This window comes from Somniosus microcephalus, chromosome 11 (assembly GCF_052327205.1).
Source record: "Somniosus microcephalus isolate GS21.2 chromosome 11, FLI_Smic_1.0, whole genome shotgun sequence".
Classification (NCBI taxonomy): Eukaryota; Metazoa; Chordata; class Chondrichthyes; order Squaliformes; family Somniosidae; genus Somniosus; species Somniosus microcephalus.
Window position 1 is genome coordinate 191,941,980 of NC_140997.1, and position 26,661 is coordinate 191,968,640.

Genomic DNA, 26,661 nt, shown 5'->3' on the forward strand with positions numbered 1-26,661 from the left:
GACCGGCGAGACCTAGCATAAGTCATGGGTCTATTTTATAAAACCAGATCAGCCCTGTGAGAACTCTTAACAGCCAGAAATTACCTTTTTGTGCCCTTGAAAGGATATCCAATGACTAAAATGAGCAGGTGGTAAGAAATGTTGATCATAGCTGGTTTTGAACACTTTATTTACAAAGTCGGCAATGATAAAAATAGATGCAAGAGGGAGTTGACTTAATCCCATTAGGCATTACAGAAAAAGAAATTGTTAGCTGACACACTCTGGGGTAAAATATGAGGATTCGGTTTTGTGAAATGCAAGCTAGGGATCCTTGCAAGATTTTATACTGTATTTTGATTATCTAAATCAATGGTTCAAATGTGTAAAGATGTGTATATTATCATGGTGTTGTTGGAATTAACAAATTCCAACAAATAACGGAGATCGACACGAGAACAATTAAACAGGTCTTTACTCAACGGAGATGCCACGAGGACTCCCTGGGCAGCCCCGTGGTTTGCGACGTGACGTCATCGCGTTTGCCCGCGTTTTCCCACGCTCTTAAAGGGGCCACGCCCCGTACATACAAACTCTATACAAAAAACAGTGATGCCTAACACAATGGTACAGGTTTAGGCTGGTGTTAGAACATCGTTAAAGAGAATTATATACAGTTAGCCAGAGTAATTCAGTGGTTCTGCCACATGCGCCCCCCCAGAATTCGCTTTAACAGACAAAGTCAAACGGTGAGGGGATCTGACGAGCCTGTCAGAACGACTCCTGTACTCTCGAGGCGGCGGCTGCTGGGCAGCTGGCAGTCTGGCGGGCGGTCGAACTTGGTCTGCCGTAACGACGATGGGTGGCCGACCCCGTCTCGGCAGTTGTGCTGTCTCGACGGGGCGGTCGAGGTCCAAATGTGCTGGCTTTAAACGGTCGACCGAAATGTGGTCCGGCTTACCACCGATATCGACCGTGAAGGTTTTGTCCCCTGCTTCCAACATGCGGAAGGGGCCGGTATATGGGGCCTTGAGTGGATCCCTATGTGCGTCAAGGTGAATAAAAACGTATTCCGCCTTGTGAAGCTTCGTGGGAACGTGTGACCTCTGCAGCCCATGGAGCAAAGTGGGCACCGGTGCGAAACATCTGGCTGCCTCTTGGTGACTAGCAAGCTGGGCAAATGCGGACCATGGCTCCGTCGATGTTGGTAGGAAGTCCCCTGGGACTCACAGCGGCTGACCATACACAAGCTCCGCTGATGAAGAGTGAAGGTCTTCTTTGGGGGCTGTGCGAAGGCCCAACAGGACCCACGGTAGCTTGTCTGCCCATCCAACGTCCTGGAGGCTGGCCCTCAGGGCGGCTTTCATTGACCGGTGGAAGCGTTCGCAGAGGCCATTTGCCTGTGGGTGGTAGGCTGTGGTGCGATGTAATTTGACACCGAGCCCTTGGGCCACTGCATTCCAGAGTTCGGAGGAAAACTGCGGTCCCCTGTCTGACGAAATATCTGCGGGCACTCCGAAACGGGCGATCCAGGAGGAAATGAACGCTCTGGCCACGTCCGCTGAAGTAGTGGATGACAGGGGAACCGCCTCCGGCCATCTGGTGGTGCGGTCAACCATGGTCAGGATGTGTGAAAAACCATGGGAGGGTGGGAGTGGTCCTACCAGGTCCACGGTGACATGGTCAAAACGGCGCTCCGGAACTGTGAAGGTGGCTAACAGAGCTTTGATGTGGCGCTGTACCTTGGCCTTTTGGCAGACCACACTGGTATTGGCCCAGTTGCGGACATCTTTATGCATGCCATGCCATACAAATTTTGCTGACATCAGTTTCTGAGAGGCCTTCATTCCTGGGTGTGACAACCCATGTATGGCGTTGAACACTTTGCGGCGCCAGACGACTGGCACGACAGGGCGAGGATCCTGTACGGAGACGTCACACAACAGCATGGTACCTGCCGAATGGAAGTTGACGTCGGCCAACTGGAGGCCAGTGATGGCCATTCTGTAAGCTTGGACCTCCGGGTCTGGGGCTTGGTCTGCTGCCATGAGGGCGTAGTCGATGCCCAAATGAACCGTATTGACGATCGCGCGGGAGAGGCAGTCTGCCACCAGATTGTCCTTACCGGCTACGTGCTGTATATCCGTGGTGAATTCGGATATGTAGGTCAGTTGACGCTGCTGTCGGGCTGACCACGGTTCGGCGGTCTTGGCCATTGCAAAGGTTAGCGGCTTATGGTCCACAAAGGCGGTGAAAGGACGTCCTTCCAGAAGAAACCAAAAATGGCGGATGGCCAGAAAAAGGGCGAGCAACCCCCGGTCGAACGCGCTGTATGCTCTCTCGTTCTGCCGTAGTTGACGGCTGAAGAATGCCAATGGCTGCCACGTCCCGTTCACCCACTGCTGTTGCACGGCACCGACTACGTAGTCCAACGCATCGGTGGTGAGGGCGATGGTGGCTCCTGGCAGCGGGTGCGCCAGCATAGTCGCATTGGCTAAGGCGCTTTGGGTGTCGGCGAACGCTCGGGCCATGTCTTCTGTCCAGTCAACCAGGTTCTTGCCAGTCTTGCCCTTGAGGGCCTCGTACAGGGGCTGCATGAGTAGTGCCGCCTTAGGCACGAAACGGTGGTAAAAGTTTACCATGCCTAGGAATTCCTGCAGGGCCTTTATGTTCTGCGGGCGTGGAAAGGATGTCACCGCCTCTACCTTCGAAGGTAAAGGAACCGCTCCCTCTGAGGTGATGCGATGCTCCAGGAAGTCAATTTGGTGCAGGCCAAACTGACACCAGACGCCAAACTGATAATCAGGCCGTGTTGGCTGAGGCGTCGAAAAAGGGTGCGTAGGTGCCAGGTATGTTCTTCCTTAGTAGGACTGGCAATTAGGATATCATCCAGATAGACGAAGAGGAACTTGAGGTCTGGCAGCACGGAGTCCATCAGGCGTTGGAAAGCCTGGGCGGCGTTCTTTAACCCAAACGGCATTCGCAAAAACTCGAAGAGGCCGAATGGGGTGATGACTGCGGTCTTCTGGACGTCTTGTGGATGAACTGGGACCTGGTGGTAGCCCCGGACGAGGTCAACTTTTGAAAACAGTGTTCCCTGCCAAATGGGCAAAGAAATCCTGGATATGGGGGATCGGGTACCGATCAGGAGTGGTGGCGTCGTTTAGGCATTGATAGTCGCCGCATGGCCGCCATCTGCCGCCAGGCTTCGGGACGATATGGAGGGGTGAAGACCAGGGACTATTCGACCGGCGAATAATCCCTAACCACTCCATGGTTGCGAACTCCGTCTTTGCGACCGCCAGCTTGCCAGGTTCCAGGCGCCGGGCCTGCGCGTAGACCGGGGGGCCGTTGGTGGTGATGTGGTGTTCCACACCGTGTTTCGTGGCTGTGGAGGAGAACGTGGGTCTTGTCAGGTCGGGGAATTCGCCGAGCAGGCGAGCGAACTCATCAGGAGTCAGGAACGCACAGGAGACGGTGCATGATGTAGTGTTACTGCGGTAACACGGAAGAGAATTAAAAGTTGCTGCGTTGATCAGCCGCCGGTTCCTAACGTCGACCAGGAGGCTGTTGGCGCACAGGAAATCCGCGCCAAGGAGGGGCTAGGAAACCTTGGCAGTAACAAACTCCCAGTGAAAACGTTGCCCCACAAGGCACAACTCTACTCGCCGTCTGCCGAAGGTCCGAATTGTTCTGCCATTGGCCGCTTCAAGGGCGGGGCCGTGATTCCCCGTCTGCACATCGAGGGCGGACGCGGGTAAAATGCTGCACTGCGCTCCGGTGTCGCACAGAAAACGACGACCAGAGAGAGTATCAGTGATGAACAGCAATTTTCCCACGTTGCCGATTGCCATCGCGGCCGCGGGGTGCCCGTTAGACCCATTCCTCGGTGGTCGCAGTGTTAGTTGTTGTTTTTGTGGGGAAAAACTGCAGGGAGGGCGGCAACGCTTTGCCTTCGCGCCGAACTGCGTGTGGTAGAAACACAGCCCAGCAGGCTGATGAGCTGGGGCGGCGTCCACGGGGGATGGGTGCCTCGTGGCGGCGCAGTACTGCCGAGTTACAGCGAAAATTTTGTCAGCCTCCGCAGCGAGTGTTGCGCAGTCTTCAGTTTCAGATCTGGCCAAGGCAGCTTGTACCTGTTCGGGCAGTTGGCTGAGGAAAATCTCGTGGAATAGAAAACATTCCCGTTCTGAACCCAGGAGTGTGATCAACTCTGAAGGCTTGGAGTCCCCGAGCCCGGGCATAGCGAGTAATCGACGGGCGCGCTCCGATTTTGTGAGCCCGAAAACCTGCAGTAACCGCGCTTTGAGGGTTTCATACTTGCGCTCCGTTGGGGGGTTTTCGAGGAGGCTGACGATCCGAGAGGCGATAGAGCTGCCGAGTGCGGAGACCACGTAAAGATACTTGGTCTGATCCGCATCGATGTTCCTCAGGGCGAACTGGGCCTCGACCTGAATAAACCACGAGGGCGCTTGCTGCTCCCAGAACTGCGGTAGCTTTAGATAAACGGCGTTAGCTTCCATGCTGTGCTCTTCTTTTGTGAAAACGTTCACAAAAACGGGGTCACCAATGTTGGAATTAACGAATTCCAACGAATAACGGAGATCGACACAAGAGAACAATTAAACAGGTCTTTACTCAACGGAGATGCCACGAGGACTCCCTGGGCAGCCCCGTGGTTTGCGATGTGACGTCATTGCGTTTGCCCACGTTTTCCCGCGCTCTTAAAGGGGCCACGCCCCGTACATGCAAACTCTATATACAAAACACAGTAATGCCTAACACAATGGTACAGGTTTAGGCTGGTGTTAGAACATCGTTAAAGAGAATTATATACAGTTAGCCAGAGTCATTCAGTGGTTCTGCCACAGTGTAATTTCTGGGCCCATCTGTTAGTCCACCTTAAATTTTGCCACTCAGACATTCAGACTCATTTAATAAAAAAGCCTGCTTCAAGTAAAGGAATGAGAACTTTGCAGTGCACTCGTGTAAGCGTATTGTAACTCAACTGTTGATCAACTGTAGACTAAGAGGATTTTGAGCTAATGCGATGCCATAACTGGTGCTAGCACCACCAGCAGTTGTTCCACAGAATTTACCAGGGCGCATGGATCTATGTGAAGGACCAAAATGGTTGGCATTACTGCCAAGAAGAAATCCATATGCATATGTGGGAAGACCCAGGCCCAGATGCAGCAGGACCACCTTCTGTGCGGTAAAATACAGGCGTCTCAGGGCTGTCACATTCTATGTAAATCCATCCATGTGCTCTGTGCATCATCACGTTGTGTCATGAGCAATTAATGTAATCTTTATTCTGTGCTAAAGCTTCACAGGGTACACACTACAGCTTGTGTACAGGCTGTGGACTTTAGAGAGAAATACATTTGTTGATCAGTAGTGTATTTGCAGTGATTTTTTTTTTGTTCATTTTTATTTTGCCAATTGATTGAACTCCTAAAAAATACTTTTCGGATTCTCCTTCCCAGGTCTTTGCCATTCTGCTGATTTAGTAAAGCCCCGGTTCTGTGGAAGAAACCAGAGTTGTCAAGGTGCCAGAGCTGCGTGTTTTCACATCGCCTGCCTGCCTGCTGCAGTCTGTGCCTCCTCGCAGATTGTGCAGGCAGCTCCTCTTGCAGAAAGAGAACAGCACGGGGCGCCCAGACTGAAAAGGATATTGTTCAGGGGGAACTGCAGCAGATCCTGAAGAGGGGTGAGGAGAAGCAACAGCATGGGAGCAGCACATGGCAAAAAGGTACAGACTATTTTGTTCTTCATCTGGATTTAACAGTTTGCGTGATGAAAGAGGGGTCGGAGCTGCTGGCAGCTCATAAAGCCTCAGCAACTTAGTCCCATGTTCTCTACGCTGAGTGTGAATAATTGCCTGTATTAAAGTTAAGTGCCACCTGCTAAGAAGAACTGTCATGTACAAAACTGATTGATTACTGTCTGAAAAAAGAGAAATAAGTTGTGGAATACATTGCTTTAAGTGCATTCTGTGAAATGACAAAGGAATATGAAGTACAGATTTTATTTTTGTTTACCAATCAAAATGTTAATTTTTTTCCCTGATCTATTTATTTTCTTGTACTTTCTCTCATTCCCTGTAATGACAAAATGGTATTGCCCAATGTGACAGCTTTGTACGGTTATATGAAACAGTAAAGATTGTGGGTATCGGAACCCTTTGGTTAGAATATTGATGATCTAACACTGGATCTGTACTTGCAACTCTGATCTTACTGGTATTGGTCTCGCTACAGTAGAGCTCCCCCAATGGCATGGCTGTTTAAGGCAGTGATGTTGCTGAGCCATACAGACAGGAAGATCTTGCTGAGATAGCTGTTCTCAGCTGGGCCAGTGGTAAAGATGTTACAGTTGGCCACAGGGTGGGGAAAATCGGCCAAGGTTTCTGCTTACACTCACAGTCCGTTGACCCTTGCTGGAACTCTGATGATGTTGGCTGAGCACAGGATCAAATACCCCAGGGCACGCACTGCCTAGGAGTGGATGGTTGGGAAAGGTACTAAAGAGTGGCTCGTGCATGTGAAATCGTACCCCAACAAGGAATTAATGCCTTCAGGGGAGGAGGCAGAAAAAATGTCTTGCTACCTTCTTTCTCTCCTTAACGTACCGACTCTTGTTATAAAGAGTACTGGATGCTCTCTGATACCTTTTCTAAATGGCTGTTCTTCATGTGTTATGGTAGACAGTTAGTCTTGCAAGGTAATTAAACCATAGTGGAGCATTGCAGCCAAGTTTGGTCTTGTCCTTGCCTGAGGTCAACTTTCCAGCAAGGATCACTAGATAATAATTAGGAGTGGGAACCCTTGGTTTTTTCACTTCCCTAGCCCAGGGGCCTGGGGCTGGTTCTAATGGCCCTATCATCACCCTAGCTGAGATCAACGAACTCAGCACACACTTAGATTGAACATTTGACCTTCTTATGAGGTTATACCTATCAGAAAAAATTGAACAGAATGGGACTCTTTTCTCTAGAAAATAAAAGGCTGAGGGGTGACCTGATAGAGGTCTTTAAGATTATGAAAGGGTTTGATAGGGTAGACCTGGAGAAGATGTTTCCACTTGTGGGGGAGGCCAAAACTAGGGGCCATAAATATAAGAAAGTCACTCATGAATCTAATGGGGAATTCAGGAGAAACTTCTTTACCCATTGAGTGGTTAGAATGTGGAACCTGCTACCACAGGGAGTAGTTGAGGCAAATAGCATAGATGCATTTAAGGGGAAGCTAGATAAGCACATGAGGGAGAAAGGAATAGAAGGTTATGCTGATAGGGTTAGATGAAGAGGGGTAGGAGGAGGCGCGTGTGGAGCATAAACACTGGCATGCACCAGATGGGCCGAATGACCTGTTTCTTTGCTGTACATGCTATGTACAGGAAACTTTGGTTTATCCGGAGGTTGTATGTCCGGAATACTCGATCTAACGGCAAAAATCAGGAGCCATTTTCTCTAAGTTTTTTTAGATCTCGTTCTTTTTTATTCCCAGTCAGCCACTGCAAGGTCTGTAGCTATAGCAACAGCTTCAGCTGGAGACGCTTGCAGCTGCAGCCGACTCTTTAGAAGCTGTTGCTAAGCAACAGTGTTTGTTGTCAGATACGGAGATGAAAACCTCCGTATGCTTCAACATTAACTTTGTATGTCCGGCAGTTTTGATAGATCGGCAACACGCCGGTCCCGTCGGTGCCGGATATCACAAAGTTTCCTGTAATGCATAGTTGCCCAACTCTGGCCCTGCCTTAGCTCACCTGCTGCTCAAGCTCTTGTCCATGCCTTTGTTACCTCTAGCCTTGACTATTCCAGTGCACTCCTGGCTGGCCTCCGATCTTCCACCCTACATAAACTTATGCTCATCCAAAACTCTGCTGCCCGTATCATAGCTCACCCCAAGCCTCATTCACCCCTGTGCTCGCTGACCTAAACTGACTCTCGGTCTGACAATGGCTCAATTTAAAAATCCTCGTCATTGTTTTCAAATCCCTCCACGGCCTTGCCCCTCCCTATCTCTGTAACATCCTCCAGCCCTACAAGCCTTGGCGATCTCTGCGCTCCTCCAATCCTGGCCTGTTGCGCATCCCCGATTTTAATCACGCCACCATTGGCGGCCATGTTTTCAGCTGCCTTGGTCCTAAGCTCTGGAACTCCGTCCCTAAACCTCTCTGCCTCTCTATCTCTCTCTACTCCTTTAAGATGCTCCTTAAAACCTACCTCTTTGACCAAGCTTTTGGTCACCTGTCCTGATATCTCCTTCTGTAGCTCAGTGTCAAAAATGTTTTTATTGATAACGCTCTTGTGAAGCGCCTTGGGACATTTTGCTACAATACAGGTGCTATATAAATGCAAGTGGTGGTGGCGGTTGGTTCAGTTCTGCACAGACTCTTCACCAACCCAGCTATCAGAGACAATAATTGCCTTCAGTTGTATATTTCTCATATATCTGCATAGTGCTGATTTCTTGTTATGTGTACAGACTACACTTATTTGCTTCATTTCTATAGTGTAAAGTGAAAATGTGTCTGCTGCAGATGAAAGTGTAATGTAACAGTAGTAATTGCTTCCAGTTTTTGGAAGCATTTTCCTTTGGAGATCCTAGGACTCAGTATTCATGTGTCACAGATTCCAATAAACATGTAACCACCACACACTGAACATCACCTACTGAATGCCCTACACCAGAATATCAGTAATTGTCTATTTATAGTAAAAGTTTTGCATCATCTTCCTGTAAACGTCACACTTGCTTCCTGTCGCACTAAGGCTATCACACAGATCAAAGTGACACAGCAGCAAATCAGTGACCCTGATAACACATTGTACATCCAGGACCTAACACTCCTTTGGCTATGAATTCAGCATATCCTCGGACTCACTGTGAGCAGTTCCATGGTTATCAGCCAGTACATAAAAAATGCGCTGAGATTCCTCTGTCACCATTTTGCTAGAATCTGGACATGCTTCTTTGTAAGGCCACCATGTATGATTTTTAAAAGACAAAAGCAGAGTAGAGTCGCTGGTGGCGCACTGGCTTAGAACACTGTCTTTTCACCTCTGGGATTCTGGTTTAAATCAAGCTCAAAGCTATCTATAAAAGCTTCCTTTCTCAGCCGACTGTAGGGCAGCCTAAGTGCAATGAGTTTGGGCAGTTTCATTCCAGTTTCTAGTGGGCATGATTCCACAACGTGAAACCAACTATAGCTTGCCAAATTGGTGTCCTAATTCAGAGAGGCCTCCAGGATGGCGGCTGTGAGAAACTGAGGCATCACACTAATGCAATCTGAGGCTGGGATTAAAGAACTTGCTATGGCTCGTAGAAGAAGTTTTGCTCTGCACATGTGCCAGTCTGCCCCTGACTTGCGAATGTTTGATTCTGACCCTTGGTGCCATCCGGGAAACTGGTGTTTTATTAGCTAAACCGATATTCCTCATTTTGATGATCACAAGCATTAAGCAAAAATATTTATTTGTTTTTTAATATAAGCCAAATTGCACACTGTTATTACAGTGCTTCCTCCACAAATACCAAACACTCGATATAGCACTGGCTCAGTCGGTACTTTCCCCCTCTTTCTGATTGTGCCTCTGTGAAGCATCTTGAGACATTTCTCTACGTTCAAGGTGTTATATAAATGTACGTTGTTGTGCGTGCATGTTATCTTTATAATGGTACAGACGCACACAACTCCAAAATGATCAAAATTTGGTGAATTAAACCCAAGAGTTGAATTAACCCCCAACGCCCGATGAGAACATTAAAATGGAGACAGCTTCCTGCCCTACGGTTTAATGGCGCACTCACCAAGGCCAATATTTTAACGTCCAGGTCTTGGGAGGCCCACAGGCAGGCGAGGGCCTTATTAAAATGTAAAATTCAGGGTCTGATGATGTAATTTGGACCCCCACACCATTTTAGCAGCAGTCGCACATTCGGTGCCTGATGCCTGCCTCGCCAGGAACACCAGTGATTCTCCAGGCCCCATAAGGAAACCTAGGGCCTCCCTTATCCTGGGCTTCCCTTACCCTTGCCATCGCCTCCAGAACCCCCCTCCTCAGACTTACCTTTGCTGGGGACCATTCCTGTGGGCCCCCGGCAGCAGCCTCCTGCCACACTCGCCCGCTCCCACCCACCGCCGCCACGTCCTGGACAGCGGGTCAAGGTGGAAGCCAGGCCTAACTTATTCAAATAAGGTCTGGGAATTAAAATGGCCGGAGAATTACCTCAGTGAGCCAGGGTGAGCTAGACACTCGCCTGCTGGCCCCATACTTTCCCCTCGCCTTCAGATGAATTTGGGACTCAAAATTCTGATATTTGGCAAAATAGCCCAAAGTAACCCAATTAATAATTCTTTGGAATCTTTATTTGCTATTGAATAAATCCAGAAAGGAAAAATTTGCAGGGCTATGGGGAAAGAGCAGAGCAGTGGAGTGGGCCTAATTGGACAGCTCTTTCAAAGAGCTGGCACAGACACGATGAGCCAAATGGTCTCCTTCTGTCCATAAAGGGGACCTCGAGCTCCTGGTGGCTTGTCACTTTAATTCACTGCTCCATTCCCACTCAGACCTCACCGTCCTCGGCCTCTTGCATTGTTCCACGGAGGCTCAGCGTAAGCTCGAGGAACAGCACCTCATCTTTCGATTAGGCACTCTACAGCCCTCTGGACTCAACATAGAGTTCAACAATTTCAGAACATAACCTCGGCCCCTATCACATATATATATACATTTTTTAATTATTTTTTTATCCACACTTTTGTTTGGCCTTTTTTCCCCCTCCCACATGGCAACTGTCCTTCATTCTGCCAGCGCAATTCACAGCTCATCTATAGCCATCCTTTGTTCCTTAACCTGTCCCATTACCACCTCCTCTTGCCTTGAATATCTCTTAATGTCTCTCAATGTCTCTTAATCTCTCCTGCTTTCCATCCTATCACTGACCTTCCCTTTTGTTCTTTCATTCCCTCCCCCTTTTCCCAGCCCCTAACTTGCTTCACAATCTATTCCTTTTCCTGCTTTTTTCCAGTTCTGACGAAAGGTCATTGACCTGAAACGTTAACTCTGTTTCTCTCTCCACGGATCCAGCGTTTTCTGTTGTTATTTTGGTCTCCTTCTGTGCTGTATGATTCTATGATTCTACGTATCTTTATTGCAAAATAAAAGGGATATTCATCCAGTACACAATTACTTGTAACATGTAGTCACTGATATAATTCAGAACTCTTTCCAAATGTTTTCCACGGCACCGCTCAAGGCAAGTAAGCCCTTGAGTATTTCCTGAGTCATGTATCAGTCCTGGTCAAGAGATGACAGATGTTCCCAGGCTTCCTGTGAAGCTGGTTGCTGAGAGGCGCGTGAAAGTGGTCCAGTTTGATTCTCCCTGTTTATTTTGCCGCTGCGGCAAGCGCTTGGCTCCTCCCATATTGCAAGGACAAAAATCAGTAACTCTGAGTGGGAAACACAGGCATGGCCTGTATTTCGACTCCAATTCAAGAATGAGCACTGAAAACCTTAAACTGGAAAGTAAAATGCTATTTGTTTATACAGTGCAATTAAAGTGAATTGGATGGCTAAGAGGGAGTTAAAGGAAGAAATGGAATTAGAGGTCAGATGGTGTCTGTAAATTACTCGAAGATTTGTTCCTGTGCTTTGAGGTAATCCAAACCCCATGATTGCGTTGCTGCTTTTGGCTTCCTCCTACTTATCCATCTTTTACTGAAAGGCACAAATCCAGTGAGACTATGAACTGCACGATAGAAAAGAGGGTAAAATTAAAAACAACATTGAAAGTATTTTTTTTATCTAGAAACAATAGTTTAAGGAACATTTGTGCCATGGAACCATTAGCATTTTTGCTTTCATCACCATTTTGTTAGCCTGTCTTCCCACTGTAGTAGTTTAAAAATGTTTCATGTTCTCCGGTAATTTGTCTGGTACAAATGAATCATTTGTGAAAGTATATTAGCACACTTACCCCATACTATTACTGCAGTATTGCTTCTGACTCATTACTTAAGCTCCCCAGGTTATCAAATCAGTGCATGAGATCAATCTTGTAAATGTTTTCATGAGTGATGCATCTTCTAATTTTTAATCAACATCAAAATGTGAAGTGGTTTTTATTCTCCAATGTTTTTCCTGTAACTAGGTAACAGATCGCCCCTGCCTCGTTCAGATTACTCCTGCTCCCTCCACCTCACCAGCAGCTCACTCGCTCCCTCCACCTCACCAACACCTCACTCCGCCCCCTCCAACAGCTCACTCCGCCCCCTCCAACAGCTCACTCCGCCCCCTCCACCTCACCAGCAGCTCACTCCGCCCCCTCCAAGAGCTCACTCCGCCCCCTCCAACAGCTCACTCCAACAGCTCACTCCGCCCCCTCCAACACCTCACTCCGCCCCCTCCACCTCACCAGCAGCTCACTCCGCCCCCTCCAACAGCTAACTCCGCCCCCTCCAACAGCTCACTCCGCCCCTCCACCTCACCAACAGCTCACTCCGCCCCCTCCAACAGCTCACTCCGTCCCTTCACCTCAACAACAGCTCACTCCGCCACCGCCAACAGCTCACTCTGCCCCTCCAACAGCTCACTCTGCCCCTCCACCTCACCAACACCAAACTCCGCCCCCTCCGCCTCACCAGCAGCTCACTCCACCCCCTCCACCTCACCAGCAGCTCACTCCACCCCCTCCACCTCACCAGCAGCTCACTCCGCCCCCTCCAACAGCTAACTCCGCCCCCTCCAACAGCTCACTCCGCCCCTCCACCTCACCAACAGCTCACTCCGCCCCCTCCAACAGCTCACTCCGTCCCTTCACCTCACCAACAGCTCACTCCGCCACCGCCAACAGCTCACTCTGCCCCTCCAACAGCTCACTCTGCCCCTCCACCTCACCAACACCAAACTCCGCCCCCTCCACCTCACCAGCAGCTCACTCCGCCCCCTCCACCTCACCAGCAGCTCACTCCGCCCCTCCACCTCACCAGCAGCTCACTCCGCCCCTCCACCTCACCAGCAGCTCACTCCGCCCCCTCCACATCACCAACAGCTCACTCCACCCCCTCCACCTCACCAGCAGCTCACTCCACCCCCTCCACCTCACCAGCAGCTTACTCCGTCCCCTCCACCTCACCAACAGCTCACTCTGCCCCCTCCACATCACCAACAGCTCACTCCACCCCCTCCACCTCACCAGCAGCTCACTCCACCCCCTCCACCTCACCAGCAGCTTACTCCGTCCCCTCCACCTCACCAGCAGCTCACTCCGCCCCCTCCACATCACCAACAGCTCACTCCACCCCCTCCACCTCACCAGCAGCTCACTCCACCCCCTCCACCTCACCAGCAGCTTACTCCATCCCCTCCACCTCACCAACAGCTCACTCCACCCCTCCAACAGCTCACTCTGTCCCCTCCACCTCAGCAGCAACTCACTCCGCCCCTCCACCTCACCAGCAGCTTACTCCGCCCCCTCCACCTCACCAACAGCTCACTCCGCCTCCTCCAACAGCTCACTCTGCCCCCTCCACCTCACCAGCAGCTCACTCCGCCCCCGCCACCTCACCAGCAGCTCACGCCACCCCCTCCACCTCACCAACACCTCACTCCGCCCCCTCCACCTCACCAACAGCTCACTCTGCCCCCTCCACATCACCAACAGCTAACTCCGCCCCCTCCACCTCACCAGCAGCTCATTCCGCCCCCTCCACCTCACCAGCAGCTCACTCCGCCCCCTCCACCTCACCAGCAGCTCACTCCGTCCCCTCCACCTCACCAACAGCTCACTCCGCCCCCTCCACATCACCAACAGCTCACTCCGCCCCTCCACATCACCAACAGCTCACTCCACCCCCTCCACATCAGCAACAGCTCACTCCACCCCCTCCACATCACCAACAGCTCACTCCACCCCCTCCACATCACCAACAGCTCACTCCGCCCCTCCACATCACCAACAGCTCACCCCAACCCCCTCCACCTCACCAACAGCTCACTCCACCCCCTCCACATCACCAATCTTATGTTCATTAATAAATAGACATTCTTATTATGAACACAGCTAGCTTTTGCTAGACACTTTATTGAGCACATGTGGACTAGGTACAGTATCTGTAGAGGCATCCATCTTGACTGCTGCCTTGTGGGTAGCCTAGTGCCTCATGGGTAATGTAGTCTTAATATATATACAGCTGGGTAGTGTAGTCTTATATACATACAGCTATATACAGCTCTACACAGCTCTACGGCTCCACCTAGTGTCCACTATAGAATGACATGTTATTGATCATTACAACCAACAGCTCACTCTGCCCCCTCCACATCACCAACAGCTCACCCCGTCCCCTCCACATCACCAACAGCTCACTCCGCCCCCTCCAACAGCTCACTCCGCCCCTCCACATCACCAGCAGCTCACTCTGCCCCTCCAACAGCTCACTCCGCCCCTCCACATCACCAGCAGCTCACTCCGCCCCCTCCAACAGCTCACTCTGCCCCTCCACATCACCAGTAGCTCACTCTGCCCCTCCAACAGCTCACTCCACCCCTCCACATCACCAGCAGCTCACTCTGCCCCTCCAACAGCTCACTCCGCCCCTCCACATCACCAGCAGCTCACTCTGCCCCTCCACCTCACCAGCAGCTCGCCCCTGCTCCTCCATCTCACCAACAGATCACCCCTGCCCCTCCACATCACCAGCAGCTCACCCCACCCCCTCCACCTCACCAGCAGCTCAACCCAGCCCCCTCCACATCACCAGCAGATCATCAGTGCCCCTCCACCTCACCAGCAGCTCACCCCACCCCATCCACCTCACCAGCAGATCACCTCGCCATTCCACCTCACCAGCAGCTCAACCCAGCCCCCTCCACCTCACCAGCAGATTACCCCGCCCCTCCACCTCACCAGCAGCCCAACCCTGCCCCTCCATCTCACCAAAATATCACCCCTACCCCTCCACATCACCAGCAGATCACCCCTCCCCCTCCACATCACCAGCAGATCATCCCTGCCCCTTCCACCTTACCAGCAGATCATCCCTGCCCCTTCCACCTTACCAGCAGATCATCCCTGCCCCTTCCACCTTACCAGCAGATCATCCCTGCCCCTTCCACCTTACCAGCAGATCACCCTGCCCCTCCACATCACCAGCAGATCATCCCTGCCCCCTCCACATCACCAGCAGATCATCCCTGCCCATCCACATCACCAGCAGATCACCCCTGCCCCTCCACATCACCAGCAGATCATCCCTGCCCATCCACATCGCCAGCAGATCACCCCTGTCCCCTCCACATCACCAGCAGATCACCTCTGCCCCCTCCACATTACCAGCAGATCATCCCTGCCACCCCCCCCCCCCGCATCACCAGCAGATCACCCCTGCCACCTCCACTTTACCAGTTGTTCACACCTATTTCTATACATAGATATCAGTTACGTCACCTTTTGGAGGATTCTGAGTTTCACCGGCTTTGCTCTGAAATGTATTTTCAGAAGCTCTGATCATATGCTATTTTAATGTTCTTGTAATAGTAAGCTACTTTCAGGATTTATCATGCATTGATTTACCAGATCTACATATTCAGACTAAATCTGAATTCATAATTAATGCCAAAACAATTACATTCATAACTAAACAAATAAACACCCACTTTCACATCCTGAAGTAAATCAGATTAGTTGTCTAATCTCCACTCACCCCATGGGAGTGTCAGGTTTGTTACTTCATCTGGGCCATCACTGTTATTGTGCAAAAGGAAAGGAATTTGAAAGCGAGTTAATCAGTAGTGTTACTGTAATAAGAACTGTATCTGAATTTCAAGTGTAATTGGGCCTTTGGATGCAAGGCCCAATTGCCTATGTTTTAGTACCAGAATAGACTTAAGCCAATACCTGAGAAGATTCTTTGTTGAGCAATGTGAATATTTATAGCAAATACTCTGTCCGTGTTTTGCTGTACAGGTGGGTGTAGTATTTGTTCTTCCAACAGTAAAATGTAAACATTCATTCTGGCAAAATGAATACATAAGTTAAAAAATATGTTTGAATGGATAACACAGCTGGACCTTCACTAAAGAGTATTACTGTAGGATTTGATTTAATTGACATAAAAAAAATGTTGTCAAACATAAAATACTGAACACAAACCACATCTTACAAGTTAAGCCTATCCTGATACCACAGATTATTAATATTTTTCCACTGTAACAAAAAGAGAACTAGTAGCCTGTAATGTATACAACATTTAAGGGACTACTTTGTTTTGCGGATGTACATCCTTAGTTGCGAGCGTATATAACAGACGCGTATCGATTTGTGCAGTCAGTGCCGAAGTTCCAGTTAACCAGTAAATATCACTTGAAGTTACTCTCAGTCTCTGCTGCTTTATTATTTTATGTAGTTGTGTATAGCGGTACAAACACAACAAATTGGCGACGAGAATTATGAACCTACGTCTTCCTATTCTGGCATCGCATCCAGAGGACACCGAAATTCGGAAGAAAGGAGCGAGAAGGTAGAGAAAACGGAGCACGCTTGCTAAGCTAGGCAGGGGATATGTAAGTCAAGTGAAAAGTGCACAGGACTTGCATGACGCTAGCTAACTAGTAAAGAAAGAAAAATGGGTTTGGAAAAAAATGGCGATGATTGGCACGATTGCAGCATTTGATAGCAGCATTGAAGACTGGGCAACTTACATTGAAAGAGTGGAGTTGTACTGTGAGGCTAACGGAGTGGAGGTAGAAAAGAAAGCCACTGTTTTGCTGAGTGTTATGGGTGCAAAGACATACGGGCTGCTACGTAGTTTATTAACCCCTGAAAAGCCAGCAAACAAAACATTCAAACAAATAGTGGACACACTCCAAGACCATTTAAGCCCCAAACCACTGCTCATAGCTGAAAGATTTAAATTCCATAAACGGAACCAGAGCAAAAATGAAAGCATTTCTGAATATTTGGCAAAGTTGTGCAAATTATCAGAACATTGCCAATTTGGAGTGGGCTTATCAGACGCATTGAGAGACAGATTTGTGTGTGGCATGCAAAGTGAAAGCACACAAAAGAAGCTCCTGTCTGAAAAAGACCTCACATTGGAGAAGGCTCTGAGTATCGCAATATCAATGGAAGCAGCAGCACGTGGCGCTTTAGAAATTCAACAAAAATCCCTGGAATATTCAACTAATAAAATGTCACTGAAACAAGAAAATAAATGCTATCGCTGTGGCAAAATGTCACATGACCACAATGACTTGGTTTAAAGACAAAGATTGCAGACAATGTGGCAGACGAGGGCACATTGAAAGGGTCTGCAAAGCAAATATGAAGCAGAAAACTGATACAATACAGAGTAACGAAAAGGTACATCAAGTGACTGAAAACAAGAAACCTTTCAAAGATAGATACAAGAAGGTACACCACGTGACTGGAGACAGTTCAGATAAAGAAAAAAGTGACACAGACTCAGAGGAAGAGGATTTGGCTTGTCTAAAACTACACAGTGTGAAAGAGACAGGGGATCACAGAATAATATGGGTTACTCCAGAAGTGGCAGGAGTTAGGCTGAAAATGGAGTTGGACACAGGCTCAGCTTTAACAGTGATCTCTGTACATGACTGCAAACGACTGTTTTCACACATACCGCTAAGGCCAACTAAAGTACTGTTAAAGACATACACAGGACAAAGAGTGTGCCCCAAAGGTCAAATAAAAGTGACAGTGACATACAAAGAAAAAAAAATACCGCAATTGAACCTCTACGTAGTGGAAAATGGAGGACCACCATTACTGGGACGCGAATGGCTCAGGAAAATACAGTTGGATTGGCACACCATCCAAGCACTGTTTGTGTCAGCAAAGGAGGACAGCAACGCCACTCCTGAGAGACTGTCACAAATACTCTCTGACTCTCAGGAAGTGTTCAAGAAGGGAATAGGAACACTCAAGGGCATGAAAGCAAAAATTAAGATTGAGGAGAACGCAAATCCAAAGTTCCACAAGGCCAGACCAGTGCCTTATGCAATTCGCCCTTCAGTAGAAGCAGAGCTGGAGAACTTGGAGCAGTTAGGGGTCCTGTCCAAGGTGGATTGGAGTGAATGGGCCACACCTATAGTTCCAGTGATGAAGAAAACCTCCAGCACAAAACCAGGAAAGTCAAGAAAAGTGTGCATCTGTGGAGACTTTAAAGTGACTGTTAACCCAGTCCTCCACACAGTACAGTACCCATTGCCTCGCATTGAGGACATCTTTGCTTCCCTGTCAAGAGGGGAACGCTTCAGAAAGATTGACTTGGCCCAGGCCTATCTCCAAATGGAAATTGATGCTGCATCAAAGAAGTACCTGACAATAAATACGCACATAGGCCTTTACCAGTACAATCGGCTGGTATTCGGAATAGCATCAGCTCCTGCAATCTGGCAAAGGGCAATGGACCAAGTCCTGCAGGGGATCCCAGGTACTCAGTGTTATCTTGATGACATCATCATTACTGGCAAGAATGACAATGACCACCTTTCCAACCTCGAACAGGTGCTCATCAGGTTACAGGAGTATGGGCTCCGAGCGAACCGAGACAAGTGTGAGTTTTTAAAAAAGGAAATCTCATACTGTGGACATGTGATTGACAAGGACAGTTTACACAAGTCTCCAGACAAGATTGAAGCTGTGATTAATGCACCAACACCTGAAAATGTGTCTCAGTTGAGATCATATCTTGGACTGGTGAACTACTATCACAAGTTCTTGCCCAACCTATCCACAGTGTTACATCCACTAAATGCACTGCTACAGACAGGGTCACAATGGAAGTGGAGTGACAGCTGTGAACAAGCTTTTCAAGAGAGTAAAAGACTCATTACTTCAGAAGAGGTGCTAGCTCACTTTGACCCATCCTTACCTATTCGACTGGCATGTGATGCTTCACCCCATGGCATTGGTGCCGTGTTGTCACATAAGTTCCCAGACGGCTCAGAAAGACCAATAGCCTTTGCTTCAAGATCATTGACTACAGCTAACGCAATTATGCACAGATTGACCGAGAGGCCCTCAGCCTTGTGTGGGGAGTCAAGAAATTCAACCACTACTTGTATGGTCAACAGTTTACACAGTTAACCGACCACCAGCCTCTCATTTCAATCTTCAACCCAAGGAAGGGCGTTCCAGTGATGACGGCACAACGGCTACAGCGATGGTCACTCTTCCTAGGGGCTCACCTGTATGACATTGAATACAAGGGGACCAAGCAACATGGCAACGCCAATGGTTTGTCACGTTTACCACTGCCAACCTCCGAGAGAACTACAACAGTTGACTCAGCAGAGGTATTTCACACAACAATAGTTGAGCAGCTACCAGTGACAAACTCCCTCATTGAAAGAGAAACACGCAATGACCCTACATTGTCAAAAGTTTATGACATCACTGTGAAGGGATGGCCAGCGCATGGTGACTCATTGTTTCCAGCATTCTCAGCTAGGAGGGAGCAGTTATCAGTGTGTCGGGGAACACTGATGTGCGGCTCACGAGTTGTGATTCCTCCCAAGCTTCGTAACTGAGTGCTAGATGAACTGCATGAAGGCCACTTAGGTACGGTAAAGATGGAAAGCCTTGCTCGTGGATACGTGTGGTGGCTGGGAATTGACAAACAGATCGAGGACCTGACAAAGAGCTGCTCAGGATGTCAAAAGGCCCAGAACGCACCACCACAAGCCCCTCTCCGTCCATGGGAATGGCCCTCATCACCATGGCAACGTGTGCACATCAACTTTGCTGGACCGTTCATGGACTCCATGTTCTTGATTGCAGTCGATGCACATTCCAAATGGCCCGAGGTCATTAAAATGAAATTAACCACATCTGAAAAGACCATTTCAGTTCTGAGGACCATGTTCGCTAGAAATGGCCTACCAGAACAAATCTGCACAGACAATGGACGACAATTTGTCTCTGACGAATTCCAAGGTTTCATGAGGAAAAATGCAATCAAGCACTACACATCTGCCCCGTACCATCCAGCTACAAATGGCTTGGCAGAAAGATTCGTACAGACTTTCAAGAAGGCCATCAAAGCAATGTACAGCGAGAGTCTACCACTGCAACACAAGATAGACAATTTCCTCTTTGCTTATCGGAACGCAGTACACGCAGCCACTAATCAGACTCCAGCGATGATGTTTCTGAACAGGAACCTGAGATCTCACATGGACCTTCTTAAACCGAATGTACGTCGTGATGTAGAGAACAAACAGTTCAAACATTTGAATGCTAAGCCAACAAGAAGCTTCAGTGTGGGACAGTCAGTTCTTGCTCGTGATTTCCGGACGGAAAAGTGGCAACCAGGGATAATATCCACATAATATAAAAATTGGACCCAATTTTTTTCTCCTCCCATTTAAAGTATGATCAAATTGCATTGGTATCGGGACAGTTATATCTGTAGGCTAATTAATAAGATGGGATATAAATACTAAAATAAAATTACAATGGAATGTAATTTACATGAAAGGCCCAGAAATTTATAATCCACATCATGTACAATAGAAAGAATAAAGATTAATAAATGATGGGAAGATGCAATATTTGAACTTCAAAAATAAATGAATAAGCCTCTGTGTTCAAACATAATGGCCCAGAACTTGGTGTCGGGGGCTTGCCGCGCGTGCAAGCCCCCGATGTGCGCTCACCCTGCGCGCCGACATCTGAAACCTGGCCCGCAGTGGATTTCCTGTCAGTGGCCCGGTTCTGATGTCAGCGCGCTGTACTAACCTGACCCAGCGGCGTAGTTAGTGCGATGTGCCGGCTGGGATCAGGTGAGCACTGTTCAGCCAATCAGGGGAGGGGAAACTTCATTCATAAGTTTGAGAGTAAGAACTGTCAAACTCATGAGAAGTACTGCACCCCAAAACACTACTTAAACTTTAAATAAAATTTTAAAAAACATCCCAATCATTAAATTAAGTATAAATAAGTTAAAAAAATAATTTAAACAATAATTTTTTTTTTTTTTTTAATAAATTTTTAATAAAAAAGGTCTAAAACTAAACTTACCTTATTGTAGATTCTTTAAAATAATAAACCTGTGGGAAAAAAAATGCTAAATTGCACTAAAACACCACTTACCTGTAAAAATAAATACTTACGTGTGCTTTTTACAAGCGTAAAGACCGGAGGCCTTTACACATGCGCAAATCCCCCAAAACAGAGGAAATCCAAGACGCACGCGCTGCCCCCTACAGCGCATGCGCTAGCCTCTTCAACTCTTGGGTTAGAGGAGAGGAAATGCCGGTTTTCAGCGCATGCGCTGTGCATGCTGAAAACCGGCATTTCTTCTGGCCAGACGCGTGAGTACCCCTTCCGTACTCACATGTTTGGGGAGGAATTTCTGCCCCAATAATGACAAACATAATACACACGTATTGCATGACCAGATTACACATACTGGCACACAACAATATGATAGGCGAGGCCATGGTTAATGGATTGTATTCCTCTTTTTCAAGGGAGGTACATTGGTAAAATGAAGTTGTCTGAATAAGCTCCTGGTGTGACAATGACCTAGAAACTGTAAGTGGTTTTCTTGGGCGCACCGAAAACACACCTCTTACTACAAGCTCTGGACAATAGGGATTATATGGACAGGTCAGACTCGGACACCCGTTTGAGCTCAACCATAAAAAAAATGGCCCAGAAATTCAGGTCGGGGGCTTCCCGCGGGTGCAAGCCCCCGACCTGCACTTACCTTGCGCGCCGGCAGTTGAGCTGTAGGGCCCCATGGAATTCCGATCCGGGGCCTGGCCCAGCTGCCGGCGCACAGTGCTTGCGTGTCCCAGGGGCACAGTTAGTTCAATGCGTCCCCTGGGATCACGTGGGCCATGGGCAGCCAATCGGAGCAGGGAATGCTCCATTCATAAGTCTTGACAGGAAGTGCTATCAAGACTTATAAATACTACGGCCCCAAAATAGCAGTAAACCTTCAAATAATTTTTTTTTTAAATCACATTTTTAAAATAAACTATAAATTACATTAATAATTATTTTAAACAATAATTTAAATTTTTGGAAAAAAAAATTATATTCTAATGGGGCTAAAAATAAACTTACCTTGCTTTAAAGTATTTAAAAATAATAAACCTGTGGAAAAAATGTTTTAATTTTAAATAATTGACCACTTACCTTGTAAAAAGCAGGCCTTATGCCTGCTTTTTACATTTCTAAATTCTAAAGACTTACCCTCACGGAAAAACCTGTAAAAAAAACGTAAGTTTAAAGCGCACGCACAGACTCCCCCATGCACGTGTTTGACCTCTGAACCCCTGCTTTCAGAGGAACGGAAGTGCTGGATTCCCGCGCATGCGCAGTGCATGCAGGAAACCGGCACTTCCATCGGGCCTACGGGTGAGTACCCCGTGCATACTCACCCGTGGAGACCTGAATTTCTGGGCCATTAATAGGATTAACAAAACACTCGTAACCATACAAAACAATACAACCCTGGCTTGTCCAACAAGCCATACCGATCTAAATTACCACGGTTTAATAAAAGAACCCCCCCGTGAAATAAACTAACACGATCCCAGCACTAAACCCCACTAAGGTTTGGTTGGAACTTACAGTCACCCCCTCACACAGCTAAGTGATCTTGTGGATGTGTAGGCGCAGGCAATATGCTCACCCCGATTGCCCGTTGTCTTGCTTGCAGCTTCTTCCTGTACGTCTCGCTCCTGGTTCCATACCGCTGACGCAGTATCCAAGTTCCAGTTTAAGTCGAGGTCCATTGATGAGGGATGAAGAGTAGCACTCAGCTTCTGGTGGTGTTCCGTCGAGTCGAGCCCCACTCGGGAGACTCGCTGTAGATTGATGCCGAGGAGAAAAGAGAGAGAGAGCAGCCCCCGAACGGCTCCTTATAAACCCAAAATCTATCACCTTTTTCTCCCGCCAATACTGATCAATGTATTGACTCAGGTGGTCTGTCTGGACCCCCACTGTGGCCTGAAATCTTTGAGAAAAATTATATTCCATTTCCCCACTCCCAGGCCTGGCACCTGGAGAGACAATGCGTGCTGATTACTGGATGTCTGTCGTTTCATGAGTTGATGGCCCCCATTAGCAGGTAATGGGTTTCAATCTCAAACCAAACTTCCTTAGCTGGCTTATCTCCTGGAAGACAATGGCCTAGCCATCTACTGCCTTCCACCAGTTTCGGTCAGGACTGTGCTTTATTGATGTGAGGGCAACGTGTCTCTGAGTTACCTCTTGGGGTATTGTTCCCAGTAATCATGTTAGATGGTGATGATGTCAATCGGCCTGGGTTCCCTTCCACCCAGCCTGTCAGTGTGAGATGGCCGTTTGCATATGAATGCACCTTAGTCAGGTTAGCCTGGCTTGCAATCCTATTCCCTAAGCCACTCCCACAAGCTTGCCCAACAGTACAGTTCTCTCTTGGGGTTTTGGATATAAAATATGATTCATATAAAAATGGCCAGAAAGCTGGTGCTACAAAACTAAGAATTGATCTGGCATATCTGTGCAGACTTCGTTGTTGACCGGGCAGTGAGTCTGGTCCTGATATGTGGTGGACTTTCATTTGGCGAGTCTTTTATTCATTTCATGGATTTACATGGAAGGCATCAAGGCCTAGAAATTCGTGGCCTCAGGGCCACTCCACAGCGCCACTAAATGGCGCTAAAACGGCGGCCGCCACTCTTTTGCCAGCTGCTGGTGGTTCCCATGGCGGCCGCTGTTTTGGCCCTTACCTTTGAGCTACAGGTAACTGGCAGCGCCATGCTGGACAAAATGGTGGCGTGGTGACATAAATCAGCAAGCAACGCCAACTTAACGTCACCAATGCAAACTTTAACCTGGCGTGCAAGCAGGCTGACAGTGGCAATGTCTGCAGCTCTTAAAGGGACACACACATCATTCAGTTAAGTTTGAATTTAAGGGTTTGGACTTTTATTTTATTGAAGTGGTGGCTTGCTGCAATAGATGTGAAAAGCTTTTGAGCTGTGTAGGTAGTGCTGCTGGACGCTTGCAAGGGCTCGGATGGTAAATGAAGGCCTTTGAGAAGATTGAATATGCTGCAAATACTCAGCAGGTCACGTAACATCCGTGGAGAGAAAAAGAGAGTTCATGTCTCAGGTCAATATGCTGCCTGAGCAACTGAGTATTTCTAGCATTTTATGCTGTCATTTCACATTTACAGCATCTGCTTGGAGAGGGAAGAGGAAGAAGCCGCAGAGGAGGAATCAGATGGAAGGATACATCCCAGACAGCCCCTTTGTGGCCGGGATATCTGGGATGGAATCATCCGCCTGTGATCCCAGTGACCACAACCCCAATTCCCCTTTCAACATTCGTCCCACACCTTACCTTCCATATGTCACTGACCATCGCAGTATGCTCTTGGCCACAGTGCTGAAATAAAAGGCACCACAAAGCAGACTTTCCAAATCACCTATATATTTCTCTCCATCCAATGTGACATCAAGGAATCAACTCAACAATCATATGCATTCTCTTAGTGTCTGTCTTGTGTGCCTTTACCTTTCCTACTGATGTCACGCAGTGCTACTCCAGTGGCTGCAGCATGGCTGGTGGAAGGCTGCTGACTTTCAGCAGGGGACACTGCAAATGGCCTTGCTGGTTGACCTTGAGGAGCTGGTGGCTGGAAGTGTCAAATCATTCATCTTCTTCACTCTCCTCTCCCTCTTCTTGGTCACCCACTGGCTGGGCAGGCTGCATTTCTTTGGTGTGTGAAATGAGAAAGGCACAAGGATAGAGATATGCTGACAGGAGGGCGGGAAAGCAAGAGGTGTATGTCAGAAGGAGGATAACCTACGAGGATACCAGAATCTTGTAACCTTTCAGCACTGCCACTGGCCAAGGGCGCGGCCATGCCCCTGCCAAGAATGGCCTGCACCATCTCCTCTGAGGGTTGAGGTGAGGCTAGGAATGGGAGATGTGCCTGGTCATTGCTGCAGATTGTTGGTAGGTGAGTGATTGGGGGTCGTGCATTGAGCAGTTTGTGACACCAGTGGTGCAGTTGGTAGGAGACGGCTTTTGAAGATGCATTCACTGACCTTGACCAGTGATCTGAGGTCGTGAAGCTTCTTTGGACACTGGAGCCAGATGGTGGGGGGCACTGCTGGCAGTGACGGCCTCAGTGATGTACGTCCACATCCTTCTTTCTGGAGGGCCTCCTGGCCCTTATGGGTAGAGGGCCTGTCTTGCAGTGTTGAGCCCCTGCACAAAGCTGGAGTGCTGCGTGCAAGACCCTGGGTGCCTCTTCCCCGGCTTGCTGAGCCATTTGTGTTAGTGCTGAGGCAGTTTTCCCATTTGTTGAGGTTAGGAAGATAATTCAGCTTTAACAGCTGAATATTCACATTTGGAACTTCTTTTAAATGTTGAATATTTTTTAAAAGGCAGAAAGGGCTGAAAAATGTATTGATTCACTGCATTTTATTTTGTATTGCTTCAGTGTGCAGGGCCCCTTTAATTCTCAGACCTCTTCATTGCCCACAATTCCTTGCGAACTCCACAGCTTCGCTCCAGAGGCTGTGGGAAGCTGCAACGCCGGACCTGGACAGGGAATTCATCCCGGATCCCTCCAGCAATGCCACCAGGACAGTGTTGCATGGAAGATGAGTGCTGTGCCACCTATCTCCATGCCCCCCAGATCAATTTCACTCACTTAGCGTTGCAGCCATTTCCAGCAGCCGTTAACTGCAGCTTCCGGTCACATCAGCAACTTTGCTGGCGAACACACATGTTTCCTCCCAAATGTTTTGGAAGAGCTCCTTCTGAAGCTGTAGGCAGAATGCGATAAGTTCCAGCATTTTTTGATTGCTAATTTTTGCAATCCATCAAACTACTGATGTGGGAATATTGAATTATTGTGGCGACACGCCACCACTGGACATAATCCGCTCACGGCGGCACAGACAGTCTAAGCAGAAGCCCCCAGCCGGGGGCCCTTTCCTCCAGCAACTTGTTTCCCGCAGGGACAGGCTGCCGGGAGCACTTCCTGTCTGGGAAGTATTTAAGTGGATGCGCGGGCTTTTCTAGTTCCTGTTTGCCATGTGGTCAGAATAAAGAAGCTGTGTTTTCAATAGCTCTGTCTCGACTCCCACGTTTGCCGCGGTATCTCAACACTGGCGACCCCCGTACGACGGTCCGTACGAGGTACTACAAACCGGGGACAAGGTATTCAAGCTGCGACTCGGCGACAGGGTCGAGACAGTCTCCATCGACCGGCTCAAACCAGCACACACAGAACCAGGGGAACAGGTCCCCGTGGCCCAGCCTCCAGCCAGAGGCCGTCCCCCCGGCAAGCCAGCACAGCCGGCGGCGAACCGCCCGACCCAACCAACCAGACCGGCGACCACTCAGAGCCGCTGCGGCAGAACCATTAGCCCACCGTCACGACTCGTCCACTCCTCCTAAGCGGATTCTGGGGGGAGCTCTGTGGCGACACGCCACCACTGGACATAATCCGCTCACGGCGGCACAGACAGTCTAAGCAGAAGCCCCCAGCCGGGGGCCCTTTCCTCCAGCAACTTGTTTCCCGCAGGGACAGGCTGCCGGGAGCACTTCCTGTCTGGGAAGTATTTAAGTGGATGCGCGGGCTTTTCTAGTTCCTGTTTGCCATGTGGTCAGAATAAAGAAGCTGTGTTTT

General features: G+C 48.7%; 1 protein-coding gene across 1 annotated transcript in view; it reads left to right on the plus strand.

Annotated features, from left to right (window-relative positions):
• The first annotated feature begins 5,300 nt into the window (after nucleotides 1-5,300).
• The window catches only part of LOC147111064 (protein FAM107B-like), a 251,642-nt gene continuing 230,281 nt past the window's right edge, over nucleotides 5,301-26,661 (plus strand). The window contains exon 1 of the mRNA XM_086001544.1: nucleotides 5,301-5,734. Within this exon, the coding sequence (XP_085857670.1) occupies nucleotides 5,711-5,734 (24 nt within the window). The 5' untranslated portion in view covers nucleotides 5,301-5,710. The remainder of the gene's footprint in view (nucleotides 5,735-26,661) is intronic.